The sequence below is a fragment of the Oncorhynchus keta genome, chromosome 34 (genome assembly GCF_023373465.1).
Source record: "Oncorhynchus keta strain PuntledgeMale-10-30-2019 chromosome 34, Oket_V2, whole genome shotgun sequence".
Classification (NCBI taxonomy): Eukaryota; Metazoa; Chordata; class Actinopteri; order Salmoniformes; family Salmonidae; genus Oncorhynchus; species Oncorhynchus keta.
In genome coordinates this window covers 29,738,739-29,757,183 of record NC_068454.1, presented here as the reverse complement: position 1 = coordinate 29,757,183, position 18,445 = coordinate 29,738,739, and the positions used below count along the sequence as shown (strand labels likewise).

The 18,445-nt window shown below is 45.5% G+C and overlaps 1 protein-coding gene across 2 annotated transcripts in view; it reads right to left on the bottom strand.

Annotated features, from left to right (window-relative positions):
- Positions 1 to 18,445, bottom strand: part of gli2a (GLI family zinc finger 2a) — a 104,046-nt gene that overhangs the window by 22,785 nt on the left and 62,816 nt on the right. For both annotated transcript variants that reach the window (XM_035749714.2, XM_035749715.2), the window contains 2 exons: positions 11,407 to 11,612; positions 4,203 to 4,397 (listed from right to left, as the gene is read on the bottom strand). In XM_035749714.2, the coding sequence (XP_035605607.1) occupies positions 4,203 to 4,397; positions 11,407 to 11,612 (401 nt within the window). The remainder of the gene's footprint in view (positions 1 to 4,202; positions 4,398 to 11,406; positions 11,613 to 18,445) is intronic.

Below are 18,445 nucleotides of genomic sequence, written 5' to 3'. Positions count from 1 at the left end.
GACCCCCCTCATTCTCCGTCCCTTCCTCCCTCCTCCTCCCCAAACACTAAGATCTCTTTTTCCTCTGACTGCATGGCAGACATTTACTTTGGCAGCAGCTATTGTCATGGGACCTTTGAGTTTCTTTTCCCGGCAGCAGGGTCCTATGCTGTTAGTGCTCTACAACCCTCCCCCCTTGTTCAGCCTTGTTTGGCGCGTTCCTCAGTGAGCTTACTATTAAGACATGATGAAGTGTAATCTGTAGGATTTACAGTATTTAAGTTTACACTGAAAAGGGTGAAAATGCTGATCCAGCTAGAGCAGGGGTGGCTAATCATTTTGTCTTAAGGGCCACATTGGTATTAAAAAAAATTCAGAGGAGGGCTGTACAGATTATTTTCCAGATCGATTTGTTCCATCTATCCATCGATCTATCTGAGATCTCTGGGTGAGACCACTCATAACATCACACGCCACACGCAATATATTTACTGAGGGCTTTAGGGAACAAGGCCCAACTGGCCTCTGCCTGGTCTGGTGGAAACATTTGTGTCTGCTATTCGCGGGGGAAATTGGTCTATGTTGTTTTAGTGGATGAGCACGTCAGAGCACGCCACTGGCACGGAGGCACACTTGGCATTTCAGCACGGCCCACGCTAACCAACCAACTGACGGATGGCAGGAGGATCTGTCGGTGTTTGTTTTGTAGGCCTGTCGGAGCAGACTGCATGTAGCCTACATGGCACCCATATGCCTCAATCAGTCACACAGTGGGCGGAGGAGAGGAGCAGAGAGCTACTGGGGTGCGTCCCACATGGCACTCTATTCCCTATACTGTATAGTGCAGTAATTTTGACCAGGGCCCATAATGTGTTCTTAGAGAAAGCATTACTACTTAGCTACCTATTCCCCTTCACTCTCTGCGGAGCCTCAACAAAAAGATCCAAAACTGAGAATGGGTTTTCACAGTCAGATTAATGATCAGATTATTGACTGTTTCATTAATTGTATTACTGTATACAATTGTCAACGTACTGTATACAGTACCACGCATGGGGACAGGGATACATGGTCTGTCCTGAGCAGCTAGCTCTGGGAAACTGGACAGCATTAGGGTGCCATGTTTAGTGTCATTTAGCTATGTTCTGGAGAAAAGACCCAGGTTATAGCTCTGCTTAATGGCAAGTGGTAAAACTTACAGTAAATCCATACATTTAGCCCTATGGAACTATGAGAACACCTGACTGTCTTAAAACGTTTAAGTACACCCGGCACTAGGGCTAGTCTGCAGAATCTTCCATGAACACATTTCTCCCTTTATTAACCAGCACTATTTTTTAAGCCCACTCTCACATATTTGCAGTACTAATAGGAATCATTGGGAAGGGAAAATAACCAGCCATATTATAACTTTGGGTTCACTTAGGACTCAGCTCTTGTGGTAGGTCCAATGAATTTATTAGAGCATAAATTGATTTTTAAATATGCATATGAATTTATTTTATTTTATCAGAGCTCGGCTTCCAAAACAAACGTAGCGGTCTCGATGCATATGTATCGCCCTCTCTGCCATTAAATGAGGTTCTTTATTCAGCCAGGCCGTATACTGAGACTCTGAGCCATTAGCTGGCTGGCTAGGTCAATACAGAGCCTGTGTGTGTCTGTGGAGCTGCTAGCCTCGCTAACCGCACTGACGGAGAGCTTCAAGCCAGAGAGTGCCCAGGACGCTGACCACATCAAACCCAGCCAGGTTTGAGAAGGAGAGAACACCAAATAAACCTGCCAGGGGGAGGTGTGGAGGTGAGGGGGGTGCGGGGAGGCGAGGAGAAGGCCCAGTTCTGTGCTGTTGTGAGTCGGTGTCTGTGGGTGTTTGAGCAAACAGCCTCCCCAAACAACTGTGGGAAGCCAGCAGCAGTGGCGGTCACGCCGGGAGAGAGAAGTGGGAGGATGGATGGAGGAATGGAGGGACGGAGTAGTGAAGGAGGAAGACAACAACCTCTATGCCCAAATCTGCATGCCCTCCCCTCCTCCTCCTCCCTCTCTTCATGTTTGATTTAGTGATTGAGGGGTAATTTAAACGGTTCATTTCGAGGTGGATCCTGCGTTGGCAGGGATCATGGCGGTAAGGTTTTCCTAGCATGCACATGAGGATTGGTGCTTTAGCGTCACGCAGGGTGGACGGAGAGCGTGACAAGAGGTGCAAACACCGTTAGATGGTAGATGGCTCGTTCTCGCTCTTTTCCCTTGGGTGGTTTGAGACCGGATAAAAGTGATATGGATACCTAACCGGGAGTCTGTGCCAGGCAGGCAGAGAATGTATGCGTTTGACGGTCGAAAGGCATCGAAAGGCTTACTTTCATGGACAGTTTAGTTTAGCTTTCCACTCTATAGCACTGTATTGCCCATTCATACAGCTAACTGGAAGGTTCCTGAGTTGATATAATCTCCAGGTCCTAGCAGCATTATTAGTCCTTACTTGTCACTCTGTTCTTAGGCCTGGGACTGTCTGCATGTCTGACCTCTCCTGTGAAAAGCAGGGTTGTTCACCACGTCTCTTCTGTCACACTGTCACTAAATCTCCCCTGCCTGCCACTATCCTCTATCCCTGCCGTTAGATTGCACAAGCAGAACAGGGACCACAGATTTACAGTATACCTGCCATAACACTGACTGAGAAACAGAGAAGAGACAGATTCAGAAGCCCTGGCATCTGCTGCTGCCTGAAATATAGTCCATCCACTGCCAAACCTCTCTCTCTCTCTTTCTCTATTTGTCTCTCATCTCTCACACACTCACTCTCTCTCTCTCTCCATCTCACTCTCTCCTCTTTCTTCCTCTCCCTCTCTCTCTTTTCCTCTCCCTCTCTCTCTTTTCCTCTCCCTCTCTCTCTTTTCCTCTCCCTCTCTCTCTTTTCCTCTCCCTCTCTCTCTTTTCCTCTCCCTCTCTCTCTTTTCCTCTCCCTCTTCCTCCCTCGCTCTCTTTTCCTCTCCCTCGCTCTCTTTTCCTCTCCCTCGCTCTCTTTTCCTCTCCCTCGCTCTCTTTTCCTCTCCTTCTCAACATGGTTGCCCTTTTAAGGTTACCACTGTGGATTTGTAGGATGTTACTCATAACAGAGTAACACACCTGAAACACTATGTGACTAGCTGTGTAAATTAGAGGCCTGTGTTGGAAGAACAGTGGTGGGCCTTTCTGTCATGGGCTTTTCTGTGTTTATAGACACCCCCTGCTACGACTGAGGGTTTTTATAAGTCAAGGAATGCTCCTCTTGCTTTGATGTGGGGAAGTCTTACACACAGAAAGCCACAAGAAGAAGAAAGGACATCTATGAAAAGCACAGCACCACATACCTGGAGGTAAGCACAAAGGGTGATGAGGCTCTTAGTATTTAGTAGTGTGGCATATGGGTACTTCACAATGTACACTGAGTATACAAAACATTAAGAACACATGCTCTTTCCATGACATAAACTGACCAGGTAAAAGCTGTGATCCCTTATTGACCCGGATAATCCACTTCAATCAGTGTAGGTGAAGGGGACAAAAACAGGTTAAAGAAGGATTTTTAAGTATTGAGACAATAGAGACATGGATTGTTTATGTGTGCCATTCAGATTTAAGTGCCTTTAAACTGGGTATGGTAGTAGGTGCCAGGCGCACCAGTTTGTGTCAAGAATTGCAACACTGCTGTGTTTTTCACACTCAACAGTTTCCCGTGTGTATCAAGAATGGTCCACCACCCAAAGGGCATCCAGTCAACTTGACACAACTGTGGAAAGCAATGGAGTCAACATGGGCCAGCATACCTGTGGAACTCTTTCGACACCTTGTAGAGTCCATGCCCTGACAAATTGAGGCTGTTCTGAGGGGGAGGGGGGTGCAACTCAATATTACAAAGTTGTTCCTAATGCTTGGTACACTCAGTGAAGTGGGAGAGTCCCACATATGATAGTCAGTGTGACCTGGGCTGTGTCAGGTCAAAAGTAGTTCAGGGGTAGGAAACCCTGTAGAGGCACTTCATGTTTTGCTTTAGACCAGGTAATGAATTTAGCCCATTAAGTTGAGTGATTGGTAGAATCAGGTGTGGTGTCTGGCTGGGAAAGAATCCTGCAGTGCAGTGGCTGTTGCACTCAAGGACCAGGGTTGCCAACCCCTGATCTAGGCAATCGGATGTCATTTGGGGTACAACCCAGGAAGGTGTGTTTCAGGATTTCAGGGTCACTCACCATCCACAGGGCTGATGTAGTCGGGCAGGTGTGCTGCTGCGGCTGCTGCTGCTGCGGCCGCCCCGGTCTGCATGATGAGGTCTCCGTAAGTGCTCCTGCCACTGGCCATGAGGTGGTAGTAATCTGTAGGGTTGGCACCTGGAGGTGGAGGGGGCAGGCTGAACAGACCATGCTCCTTCAGGTGCTCATGGGTCACTGTCGGACAGAGATGGAGAGAGGGGTGAGATGTGAGAGATGTGTCACAGGTCAACTAATGAACAACTGACATGGGGACAGGGAAGACTGACACAGGAACAGACAGAGAGAGAGACGGGGGGGGGGGATGAGAGCACGCAGAGAGACACAGACCAAAACAGTGAGTAGTAGATTTGACAGACGGAGAGACAGAGGGGAACAGACATGGTGCGTTGCTTCACAGGTTTGAAGATCTATGCTACAGAAGATGCCTGGAGGGCAAAAGGCTTTTGATAAAAGATAGGTGAAGTCTTTGAGGTTTGCTGAGGTGTGTGAATGACCCCGGGTGTAAACGAAGAAGAGAAAGAAGGAGGGAATAGAACATTCCTGCTCTTCTCTTGTCTCGCACATAAATTCATTGAGACAGATTACCCGCACGTGTGCGCACACACACGCACGCACACACGCACACACACACACACCCATAGTGGTAGAGAAGGGAAACCCTTGAGCATTACGGAAATATTGATGTAGAACGTGTCAACACCTGCACCCTGTAAACCCACATTTAAAAGTGTCACAAGCTGTAAGAGGGAGATGTAGATTTGTTTTCTTTCCTTTTGCAGCGAGCCACTGAGGCCTATTATCCATAACTGTGGCCGCCTCCCCTAGTTTCCTGCTCTCCGTTTGCCCCTGTGGATATATCAGAGGCTAACGTCTCCACAGATAGAGAAAGGAGGAGTGGAAGAAAGTAGGGATGGAAGGGTGGAGGTTTGAACTCCCTTAAAGGGCCTAATGTAGCGGTGTCAAACCAATTTGACCCTGGGGGGGTGTGCATTCAGTCATCAAAGAGGTCCGGAGGGCTGCACTGAAAATGTGCTAGATTTCCTCGCCGTAAAATTGTGCAAAAAATTGTCCTCTATCCATAGTTTTTACAATTTCCGATGCTCCCTGAATGTCTAGCTTTCATTTGGGTGATTATTAGCAAGATGGACACAGTCAAGAAACTGTATGAATGTAGGTCTATTATCATTTCTACACAGTTTCCATTTGGTTTTAGTCATTTGAAGTTACATATGTTTTACTCCAACCACCCCTGACTACTGTTAGTTAGATAAACTGGGGAGAAGAGAGAGAGGGGGAAGGAGGGGTGGAGGTTTGAGCCTCCTTCCTCTGCAGTGCCTAAACCTTGGGCCACACCAAACCGGTCCTATCAGGACTAATTAGGGCTGGCTGTGGTAAAAAAAGAACAGGGGTCTGTTTGTGCTGGCTAGGAGGCCCACAGAGAAGCTTTAGTTTCTCCTCGCCTGCCCGGATCACATAACCACTTCCAGTAGCTGCTTGTGTGGACTGGACAGACAGACTGAGGATGGTGGAGGGTAGTGGACTGGACAGACAGACTGAGGATGGTGGAGGGTAGTGGACTGGACAGACAGACTGAGGATGGTGGAGGGTAGTGGACTGGACAGACAGACTGAGGATGGTGGAGGGTAGTGGACTGGACAGACAGACTGAGGATGGTGGAGGGTAGTGGACTGGACAGACAGACTGAGGATGGTGGAGGGTAGTGGACTGGACAGACAGACTGAGGATGGTGGAGGGTAGTGGACTGGACAGACAGACTGAGGATGGTGGAGGGTAGTGGACTGGACAGACAGACTGAGGATGGTGGAGGGTAGTGGACTGGACAGACAGACTGAGGATGGTGGAGGGTAGTGGACTGGACAGACAGACTGAGGATGGTGGAGGGTAGTGGACTGGACAGACAGACTGAGGATGGTGGAGGGTAGTGGACTGGACAGACAGACTGAGGATGGTGGAGGGTAGTGGACTGGACAGACAGACTGAGGATGGTGGAGGGTAGTGGACTGGACAGACAGACTGAGGATGGTGGAGGGTAGTGGACTGGACAGACAGACTGAGGATGGTGGAGGGTAGTGGACTGGACAGACAGACTGAGGATGGTGGAGGGTAGTGGACTGGACAGACAGACTGAGGATGGTGGAGGGTAGTGGACTGGACAGACAGACTGAGGATGGTGGAGGGTAGTGGACTGGACAGACAGACTGAGGATGGTGGAGGGTAGTGGACTGGACAGACAGACTGAGGATGGTGGAGGGTAGTGGACTGGACAGACAGACTGAGGATGGTGGAGGGTAGTGGACTGGACAGACAGACTGAGGATGGTGGAGGGTAGTGGACTGGACAGACAGACTGAGGATGGTGGAGGGTAGTGGACTGGACAGACAGACTGAGGATGGTGGAGGGTAGTGGACTGGACAGACAGACTGAGGATGGTGGAGGGTAGTGGACTGGACAGACAGACTGAGGATGGTGGAGGGTAGTGGACTGGACAGACAGACTGAGGATGGTGGAGGGTAGTGGACTGGACAGACAGACTGAGGATGGTGGAGGGTAGTGGACTGGACAGACAGACTGAGGATGGTGGAGGGTAGTGGACTGGACAGACAGACTGAGGATGGTGGAGGGTAGTGGACTGGACAGACAGACTGAGGATGGTGGAGGGTAGTGGACTGGACAGACAGACTGAGGATGGTGGAGGGTAGTGGACTGGACAGACAGACTGAGGATGGTGGAGGGTAGTGGACTGGACAGACAGACTGAGGATGGTGGAGGGTAGTGGACTGGACAGACCGAATGAGGATGGTGGAGGGTAGTGGACTGGACAGACAGACTGAGGATGGTGGAGGGTAGTGGACTGGACAGACAGACTGAGGATGGTGGAGGGTAGTGGACTGGACAGACCGAATGAGGATGGTGGAGGGTAGTGGACTGGATAGACAGGCTGAGGATGGTGGAGGGTAGTGGACTGGACAGACAGACTGAGGATGGTGGAGGGTAGTGGACTGGACAGACAGACAGGCTGAGGATGGTGGAGGGTAGTGGACTGGACAGACAGACTGAGGATGGATGAGAGTAGTGGATAGGTCAGACACAAGGACTGGAGCATGGTAGTGGAGGGTAGAGGATAAAACCAGTAGTCGTCCCGGTGAAACCAGCTCAAAAAGCCAGGGAATTCAACAGACAGAGCCTCCTTGCTCTGCGTTCTGTCTCATTTACATGGTTTGGAGTGACCCTACACTGCTGTATCAGACATATAGTAGACATTGACAACATTGACGATAAAGGGTGTGGATGTTTCCTATAATTGGAAGATCTGTCCCTTTCTTGATATAACCAAGTTGATATGCTGATAAAATGGACTGATTTTATAACTCCACAACAACATAGGAAAAATAATAATCTCTGGGACAATTAACAGTAGTGTCCAGGCATTAGGTTACTAAAACTATACTCAAAACAAGTTGTCTACAACTCCTTTACAGGTATTCTATCTCTAGAATTATCTACAGTATTCTCCAAGCTTACACAACTTTATTTATGTTCACTCAAGCTTAATGTCCTCCATTTTATGACATACTTCTTTGCCACTGCTGCCACTTTATCAGTGACAGAATCTCTTCCGCATTGCTTCTCCTAAAAGCCACAAAGCCATTAAAGTCAACAGGGGAGTACACTCAGTGATTTATCATTGGGCCTCTAAGACAGCTCTATCTCTCAGCCTTTGTCGCCTCTCAGGCAGCTCTCTCTACTCCCTTCAACCTGTTGTTGTAACAGGGTCGTGAGGACAGGCCTGTCATCATATGAGCTCCATATTGGGGAGGGAAATGTGCTTTGTTAGTCTTTGCTAATTTCCATGGTTTCCGATACCCAAACATTTGTTCAGAAACGTATACACACACTCTAGCATGTGTACACATACTCTTTCTTTCTCTCTCTAGCTCTCTTACACTCACACATTCATGCACGCTCACGCAACACACACACACACACACACACACACACACACACACACACACACACACACACACACACACACACACACACACACACACACACACACACACACACACACACACACACACACACACACACACTTAAGTGACTTTTATACAACGGGTAACCAACATTTAATAATTTACAGTTTAGGTTGGAAGTTTACATACACCTTAGCCAAATACATTTAAACTCAGTTTTTCACAATTCCTGACATTTATTTTATTTGAGTAAAAATTCCCTTTCTTAGGTCAGTTAGGATCACCACTTTATTTTAAGAATGTGAAATGTCAGAATAATAGTAGAGAGAATGATTTATTTCAGCTTTTGTTTCTTTCATCACATGCCCAGTGTGTCAGAAGTTTACATACACTCAATTAGTATTCTGCCCACACATGTTCTATAGGATTCAGGTCAGGGCTTTGTGATGGCGACTCCAATACCTTGACTTTGTTGTCCTTAAGCCATTTTGCCACAACTTTGGAAGTATGCTTCGGGTCATTGTCCATTTAGAAGACCCATTTGTGATCAAGCTTTAACTTCCTGACTGATGTCTTGAGATGTTGCTTCAATATATTCACAAAATTTTCCTCCATTATGCCATCTATTTTGTGAAGGGCACTAGTCTCTCCTGCAGCAAAGCACCCCCACAACATGATGCTGCCACCCCTGTGCTTCACGGTTGGGGATGGTGTTCTTCGGCTTGCAAGCCTCCCCCCTTTTCCTCCAAACATAACAATTGTCATTATGGCCAAACAGTTATATTTTTGTTTCATCAGACCAGAGGACATTTCTCCAAAAAGTACGATCTTTGTCCCCATATGGTGTTGCAAACTGTAGTCTTGCTATTTTAAGTTGGTTTTGGAGCAGTGGCTTCTTCCTTGCTGAGCGATCTTTCAGGTTATGTTGATATAGGACTCGTATTACTGTGGATATAGATACTTTTGTACCTGTTTCCTCCAGCATATTCACAAGGTCCTTTGCTGTTGTTCTGAGATTGATTTGCACTTTTCACACCAAAGTACGTTCATCTCTAGGAGACAGAACACGTCTCCATCCACGGCTCTGTGGTCCCATGGTGTTTATACTTGAATACTATTACAGATGAGCGTGGTACCTTCAGGTGTTTGGAAAGTGCTCCCAAAGATGAACCAGACTTTTGGAGGACTACCATTTTTCTTCTGAGGTCTTAGATGATCTCTTTTGATTTTCCCATGATGGCAAGCAAAGAGACATTGAGTTTGAAGGTAGACCTTGAAATACATCCACAGGTCCACCTCCAATTGACTCAAATGATGTCAATTAGCCTATCAGAAGCTTCTAAAGCCATGACATAATTTTCTGGAATTTTCCAAGCTGTTTAAAGGCACAGTCAAATTAGTGTATGTAAACTTCTGACCCACTGGAATTGTCATACAGTGAATTATAAGTGAAATAATCTGTCTGCAAACAATTGTTGGAAAAATGACTTGTGTCATGCACAAAATAGATGTCCTCACCGACTTGCCAAAACTATAGTTTGTTAACAAGAAATTTGTGGAGTGGTTGAAAAACTAGTTTTAATGACTCCAACCTAAGTGTATGTAAACTTCCGACTTCAACTGTATGTATTTTCACTAAAAACTTTATTTAAATCTATTATTATCATATTATTTAATCCTTCCACATAATATAGTCCTGACACAAATCTAGGGTTGCTACCCATGCCGGCTGGTCGTTCGTTCTATTGGTTTGGTTGCCGGTGACGTGACCCAGTCGTTGAGTCTTCTTGTTCTGCATCTGTGGACGCATCCCTGACTTTGTTCTAAATGCTCTATTGCTATACTGGCTGGCAACGTTCTTATCCCTTGCTTGCTAGCTAGCCAACTACAAATATTTTACAGTCACGTCAAACAGCACAGCCAGACTAACAACAAAGTAGCTGCGTTTGCGTTTGTTTAAGCTGTTTTCTAGTGATATTTATTTGGATACATCAATGATAATGAGCTAATGATACACTATTTCACCTGGAATAGATAATGTGCTCTGTCGTCAGGACATTGTTGTTCAGAGGAACTAGCCAACAACACAGCTAACACAATCACTTCAAACTGAAGCTGGAAATACTGCAAACTAGCTGCACTTCATTTCGTTTGACCTGTTTTTACTTAGTTTTGTTTTAACCGGTTTTTAAAATGGACATTTCTTTGTAAATATCCACTAAAATGATGCTGATTCATGATTTTGACTGGCTGAGAAAAGCTGCCTGCCTGTCAGTCTCATTCTGACTCCCAACATGTTCATTACTATGGGACAGTTAGAGATTGAATTTCAATACTGAAATAATATTGCAAATATCAAAGGGTAAGATAGCAAGTTTTACCGCTATTGAAAACCAATTGCTAGTCTAAAAGAAATGGGAGATAATGTCTAGATGCTTTTTACAGTGGAGATCAAGTTCATAAATTGTCTGGCTAGTGGATTGTGTAGTGAGATGGGACAGAGTAAATAGGCATTTCAACGTCATAGCTTTAGCCGGTGGTAACTTGTGGAATAAACACCGGTTGGAATGCGGTTTTAACCAATGAGCGTTCCACCCATTGTATAAACCATACACATCCCATTACATGAGAGGATGAAAGGAAAAAAGTTTTAATATAGCGGAGTGTATTAGGTGTTAGACAAATTTTCACAGTATGGTGGGTAATCTGGTGTGTAAACAACATAACACATATATCCAGGTTTGTTCTGGGAGATGTGTTCCAGACATTCTCTCTCTGTGTTTATAGTGAGAACTATCCATTAAGTCTTATTTCCCTTAAACACAGCCTGATCCTCTCATCTCACCTCCTTAAAACTGAACCGAATGTCTGTAAATATATCAACACACACCCTTACATAAGAATTTTCTAACTATATTTCTGTCTTATTTTTAGGATTTGTATATACACCGCTCAAAAAAATAAAGGGAACATTAAAATAACACATCCTAGATCTGAATGAATGAAATATTCTTATTAAAATACTTTTTTCTTTACATAGTTGAATGTGCTGACAACAAAATCACACAAAAATTATCAATGGAAATCAAATTGAGGGAGGTCTGGACTTTTTAATATTTTGTATTTCTTTTAATGCTCTGTTACAGTAAGCTCCCCTATAACTGCCAGCAGTTTGTATATGTGTGTCTCACCTTCTGCAGGGCTGAGTCCGCGGGCAGCAGAGATCATGGAGAGGGTGGGGCTGCTGTGCATGGAGCGGAGGTAGTGCTCCATCTGGGGGTGGACGTAAGAGTGAGGGGGGCTGAAGGGGGAATCCCCCGTCCCTGCTGCGTGGGGGGACAGACGGATCAGAGAGATGCCGTCTGAGATGACCGGACTGCCTGCTAGGCCATGATGTCTGGAAAGAGCGAGGGAAAATGAGTTAGAAACAGAAATAGAGTGAAAGAGACAACCATGCACAAGCATGAATAACTTGAAAGAGTAATGCAAATCAGCGTTTTGTACAATAGGATTTTAGTGAATTGAACATGTTAGTGGTTTACATGTGCTGTATGTCTGCCATTCAGGTCGGTCCCTGAAAACATGTACATGTCAATCCAGATCCACTACTAGCGTTCCTGATCTGTCCTAGTGAACCGCTCCTGCCTGAAGCATTGAACAAGTTGAGACTGAGTGTCTCAGACTACACTCCTATGAAAAAGCCTACTGTTTGGGTGTCTGTTTGGGTGGGCACAGCCAAGGTGTCTCTCATATTAGTACTTAGCCCTGTTACGAGTCAGCACATCCATCCGGATGTAACTGTAAAAAACTGAGGCGTCTAGTTGGCCACCTTCAAGCTACCAGATTAATAGAACAAGATACCCTGACTAAAGTTGAGTCATTGATAATATAGCCCACAGGTCACAGTCAGTGGGATATAAATGTGTCATCTGTTGGCAGGTAACTAGCAGGTCTGCTTGTAGAAACACAGCCAAGAGGCTGCTGTAACTCTTGATAGCTACTCCCTGAAGCCAGAATAGAACACTGAATACCGTGCTGGCTGTCTGCTGGCCGCTGGCACAGTTCTTTTAACTGTTTTTGGCAAAGCTTGTTCTTTGAAGGGGCATGCTACTCCTTGTGTTAATATGGTTGTTGGGTCTAATTGAAACCTCTGTGTGTGGTGAGCCAGGCAGTACAGCACCTGGAAACAGGTGAAGAGGAGAAGATGTCAGGTTTTAAAGAAAGCAGGCCAGTACCACATCCTCACCTCTCCACTCTCTGTCTGCTGCTATACAGGCCTACAGGCTTCTCCTATACTACAGGCTGCTTCTCTTAACCAAGGAGTAGATGTGTCCAGAGGCGTTTTTAAAGAAAGCAGGCCAGTACCACGACCTCACACTTCATTAGTCTCCAAGTTACCACTGTAATGAGTCACAGTATGCTGTCCATTGGGGAGGGGGAAGAGAGGGTTGATGAAGTGGAGCGGGACATGGGGGTGGATTCGGGAGAGTGGGATGAGGAGGTGGGGGAGGATGGGAGAAAGTGGGGACGGTGGGCTCAGCGTACCAGACTTCAGTCTGCTCAACTGATGAGTTGCAGGGCAGGCAGGCAACACACAAAAACAACTCAAATGCTCTTGCTCTGAAGAAAAAAGTATTTGAAGCCGATATAAGTTAGTATACACAAAAATGTTTTAACATCCATTAGTTATAATGATAAGAATTCATATTAGATACTACTTGGACCTTAGACTTACAACACACATTTCCGTAGTAAATGCTGATATGTGCCAGGAGTACATGAGGTAAAGAAAATAGTTGAAATACTGATATGGCTTCTTCCCGTAAAATCAGTGGATTTGGTTATACTGATCTCCCACTGAAATCCATAGGGATGAGAAGCTGGCAGAGGCTGGTTGTGGGTCTGAAAGGTGGGTCTGAGATGTTAGCGTTCTTGGCAAGGCCTGGGTTCACCTCAGTCTCTCATTTATACCCCTCTCTGTATGGGAGCCAACCTGCACCCAACCCAGCTCTTGCTGCTCCCTCCGTTTCCAGTAAACGCCTACAGACAACCAGCCTTGTCTGATGGCCAACTTTCTGCCGTCAACCCCTCCAATGGACGGACCATAAAGAGGTCTCTGTTCTGGGGGAGCTGAGAAGAAACAGACGCTCCATACACAAAAACACAAGCTGATTCCCTCCCCTTGGAGCTTCCACCCGGCACAGGTCTAGAGGCCTGTGCAAGTTTCACAGATTAGCGTTCAGCTTCACTGATGCTCCAGGTTTCGTAAAACTGGCACCAGAGTGCTCTTATCTGTCTGAGTAATTTACTACGGACCGTGCTGGTTGGTCACCGTCCTTCATGTTTAGCCACAGTGTTCCCGGTTATCGCTGCGCTGTGGGGGGAGTGTCATTTGGAGGCACCGGTGGGATCTGAGGTGTAACGACCCCAAAGAGCCTTTAGAGCGGGCTGAGGCTGCGATCCCAAATGGCACCCTATTCCTTATATAGTGCACTACCTTTGACCAAAGCCCTATGGACCCTGGTCAAAAGTATTGCACTAAATAGGGAATATGGTACAATTTTGGACGTTGACTGACTCGCCTGTGGTCCCGACCTCAGCCACAGAGAATCAACACAGAGTACACAAGTGAACATTTTCAAATGTGCCATTTCTTAATAAACATTTAAAGCCAGATAAGAGGCCAATGTTGTGTTTATACATACAGTGGTATTGGACTCCTTTCAAGTATTTGGAATATAAGTCAATATACTTAATTGAAACTGTGAAATTGAAATTGGCTAGTTTGTGGAGGCTGTGAATGCTCTCCCTTATGGGAGCCCCCTCCTAGATGGAATCTAAACAAGCTTGAAGTGCAAAAATGAACAACAACTAACCCAACTGGTGCAAAATTAATTGGTCGTGCCCTACCTCCCAGACTTAAATTAGTTATTTGATCAGAGCTCAAATGGAGAAATTACATACAATTGACACATATACATTTCTTAAATCCCTCGAATTACTTTGTTTCAACGGTGAAGCGTTTCTGAATGCCTTTTTCGATGGGGTTCTTTGATCTTCAAAATACCACAGTAACACATTGCAGTTTTCACACATAATCATCATCAAAACCTTATTTGTCTGTCACAGTATGACACAGAACATGTTAACAAACACCATTAATCACACACGTGCGTGTTTGAGTCTTTGATAATGAGGTGAAATGTACTACATTGGCCTGTCAGGAGACAACAAATAGGAGACCTCTCTGACAGCTACTATTATTGAAGTCTTGTCAATCTGCCCTCTTTCTGACAAGATGTTACTTGAACTGTTTCTCCACAGACAGGTCTTAGTCACAGACAGAGCATGTAGTGCAACAATCCTGAACAAACAAGCCTGTGAGAGCAGGCTGTCTCTACATCAGAACCTGTCATTTAAAGAGAATTCCATCATACATAGCGCCATGGGTGGCTACCAGACTAAACTGATGAAACTGAAGTGGTCCTTTGTAGCTCAGTTAGCAGGGCATGGCGCTTGCAACGCCAGGATAGAGGGTTTGATTTCCGGAACCACCCATACATAATATGTATGAAAGCATGACTGTGAAAGGCCCTGCATGGTCAATCTGATGTCTGCAGTGGCCATACAGCATTTACTGCGATACGGCCTCTGCAGAATTCAGGGCATTCATACTTCATGCGCTTCCTGTAGCACTGCAGAGCTGTTACGAAGGAAGTTTTCAAGAAAGTGAGTTTGTGTTTATACAGGACCTCCCGGCCCCACCTACTGTCAACCAGCTATACAAAGCCCTCCACATTGTTACAAAATTTGGGAGGTGCACGGTGATGCAGTACGGAGCTCGATTTGGCACGGGGCTTGATTTGGCCTCTGCATGCCTTCGGAGGCTTCTCAATTGTGTCACCCCGTCCATACGGATCCTCCGACCACATTTTCAGATCAAGCATAAATTGGTTTTAAGTCGCTTTGGATAAAAGAGTGTGGAAGACAGACGTCTTTTTACCTTTGTCTGTAGCTATGTACAGTGCATTTAGAAGGCATTCAGAATCACTTTTTACATGTTACAGCCTTATTCTAAAATTTATTAAATAGTCCCCCCCCCCATCAATCTACACAATACCACATAATGACAAAGCAAAACAGGTTATTAGGAATGTTACAAATGTATAAAAAAAAAAAACCTGAAATATCACATTTACATAAGTATTCAGACCCTTTACTCAGTAATTTGTTGAAGCATCTTTGGCAGCAATTATAGTCTCGCGTCTTCTTGGGTATGATGCTACAAGCTTGGCACACCTGTATTTGGGGAGTTTCTCCCATTCTTCTCTGCAGATCCTCTCAAGCTCTGTCAGTTTGGATGGGGAGCGTCGCTGCACAGCTATTTTCAGGTCTCTCCAGAGATGTTCGATCGGGTTCAAGTCCGGGCTCTGGCTGGGCCACCAAAGGACATTCAGAGACTTGTCTCGAAGCCACTCCTGTGTTTTATTGGCTGTGTGCTTAGGGTTGTTGTCCTGTTGGAAGGTGAACCTTTGCTCCAGTCTGAGGTCCTGAGCACTCTGGAGCATATTTTCATCAAGGATCTCTGTACTTTACACCATTCATCTTTCCCTCAATCCTAACTAGTCACCTGGTCCCTGCCGCTGAAAAACATCAGCTCAGCATGATGCTGCCACAACCATGCTTCACCGTAGGGAAGGTATTGGCCAAGGGATGAGCAGTGCCTAGTTTCCTCCAGACATGACGCTTGGTATTCTTCCATCTCACCTCCCTGATCGAGGGCCTTCCCCCCCGATTGCTCAGTGTGGCCAGCTCTAGGAAGAGTCTTGATTCCAAACTTATTCCATTTAAGAATGATGGAGGCCACTGTGTTCTTGGGACCTTCAATGCTGCAGAAATGTTTTGGTACCCTTCCCCAGATCTGTGTCTCGACACAATCCTGCCTCTGAGTTCTACGGACAATTCTTTCGACCTCGTGGCTTGGTTTTTGCTCTGACGTGCACTGTCAATTGTGGGACCTTATATAGACAGGTATGTGCCTTTCCAAATAATGTCTAATCAATTGGATTTACCACAGGTGGACTCCAATCAAGTTGTAGAAACATCTCAAGAATGATCAATGGAAACAGGACGCACCTGAGCTCAATTTCAAGTCTCATATAAAGGGTAAAGTACTTATGTAAAGTAAAGTACATAAAGGGTCTGAGTACTTATGTAAATAAGGTATGTTTTTATTTTTAATACATTTGCTAAAATAAAAAAAATAAAAAACATTTCTCGCTTTGTCATTATGGGGTATTGTGCATAGATTGAGGAGTACATTTTTGTTATTTCATCCATCTCAAAATAAGGCTGTTACATAAGAAAATGGGGAAAAGGTGAAGGGGTCTGAATACTTTCCGAATGCACTGTATATTGTAGGAGGTGTAGAAAGTGGAGGGTGAATACAAGCCACACAACCTACAGTACATTTCTACTTGAGGTAATTGTTGTTTGCTTCACTGTATGATTACTAGCTTATGTAGCTACTCTCTGCTATCCCATTGTTGGATTCCTAGTGTGAGAAAAAGTGCATTTGGACAAGGGATTGCTTGTTTGAGCTTCAAAAACATATGAGTAAGTGCATAACTGTGTGTATACATGTGGAGTACAGAGGATAGGGGAGGGGGATGTTTCTGTGCGGTCCTTTTGGTGTGGGGCAGGGCAGTAAATGGACATAGGCTGGTTAGGGCCACCTGGACCTACTGTATTCAACACCTCTTTTTAAGTAGCCTTAGTCTTTACGGCAACTCCAGGGTGGTGGAACAAGGCGTTAAGGAAGCCTTTCTCTGGACCAACAGACAGAGAGATAGCAGCCTTTACCTCTCGTCCTCTCGTGAATTCAGGCATCCTGTTTCGGTGGATCTCTCTCTCTCTACTTTCTTTGCCTGGCTGTCTGGAACCGCCAACAAGTTAGTATTTGCCTCTCTGGCATGTTTTTCCCTACTGGCTCAGCAGATGAATTACGACGTGACACACTCTCGTCTGTACTTCTGGGCAGCCACTCCCATTGAGATAAATCACTGTGTCTGTGTGTCAAATGGCACCCTATTCCTTATATAGTGCACTACTTTTGACAAGAGCCCATAGGGATCTGGTCAAAAGTAGTGCACTATAAAAGGGATCGGGTGCCATTTGGGATGCAAGCTGTGTTACCCCACAGGGGCTGGGGATGGGGCTGCAGTGAGCTCCTAGTTGTTTTTGGGACTCTTCATCAGGATGCTGAGGATTTGGACTCAAACTTTGATGGTATACTATTCTTTAACAAGTGAACTCTGTGTACAGCAGACAAAGGAATGAGGATGACCTAGAAACCTAGTGGGGACAGTAGCTAGTATGCAAAGACACACTTATCTTTTATTCTGATTCAACTTGGTGACTTCTGCAATTCTTCAAACCAAATGATCTAAATTTGCCAGATAAATCTTGACATTTTCAAACCATTTGATTGATAGCTGCTTCTGTCCTTTCATGCATTCCTCACAATAATTCACAGGAACCTTTAAATCCTCCCATTAGTACTGAGCGAACCAACATCCTAAAAAACTGAGTGTCAATGGACTGACACCCTATCAAAATGCTCAGGATCAACCCAATCTTCCAATGCTAACCAATCAGCATGCTCAAGATAGTCTTCCCTTCTAACGCACGCTCGGGAACTGTACTTTAAACGACAAAAAAACAAATAGCTGATCTGGAAAGTCCATTTAATCAACACATTCCAAGCCTAGAATGATTGCCTGGAAAGCTGGACCGCATGTGTTTGCGTACAGGGGTGGTGCAGGCCACAGCTCTCCAGCTCCACCTCACAAAACCTTCAGAATTCAGTTCAGTTCAATGCTGCAATTTGGATCCAACTCCCCAAAAGAATAAATAGCGGTCCTGCTGATCTGGAATGAGTGGGGATCTGTTTTCTGCTTCCTCTCGTTGTGTTGCCGTTTATGTTCTGGGAACGGAAGGCTGGATTTTGGATACTAATTACCCCCTCCAACATGTTGGCAGAGAGAAGAGGCTGGCTTCCCTCTTCACTGACTTGTGGGTTCACACAGAGGATGCCCATTCCCACAATCCACTTTAGGCCTACACCGCACATTATAAGCACTGTCTCAAAGCAAAGCTCTGTACTGTTACACTGTCTCAGAGCAAGCAAGCAATGTACTGTTGAGGGATGAATGCATCTTTCCCAAAATG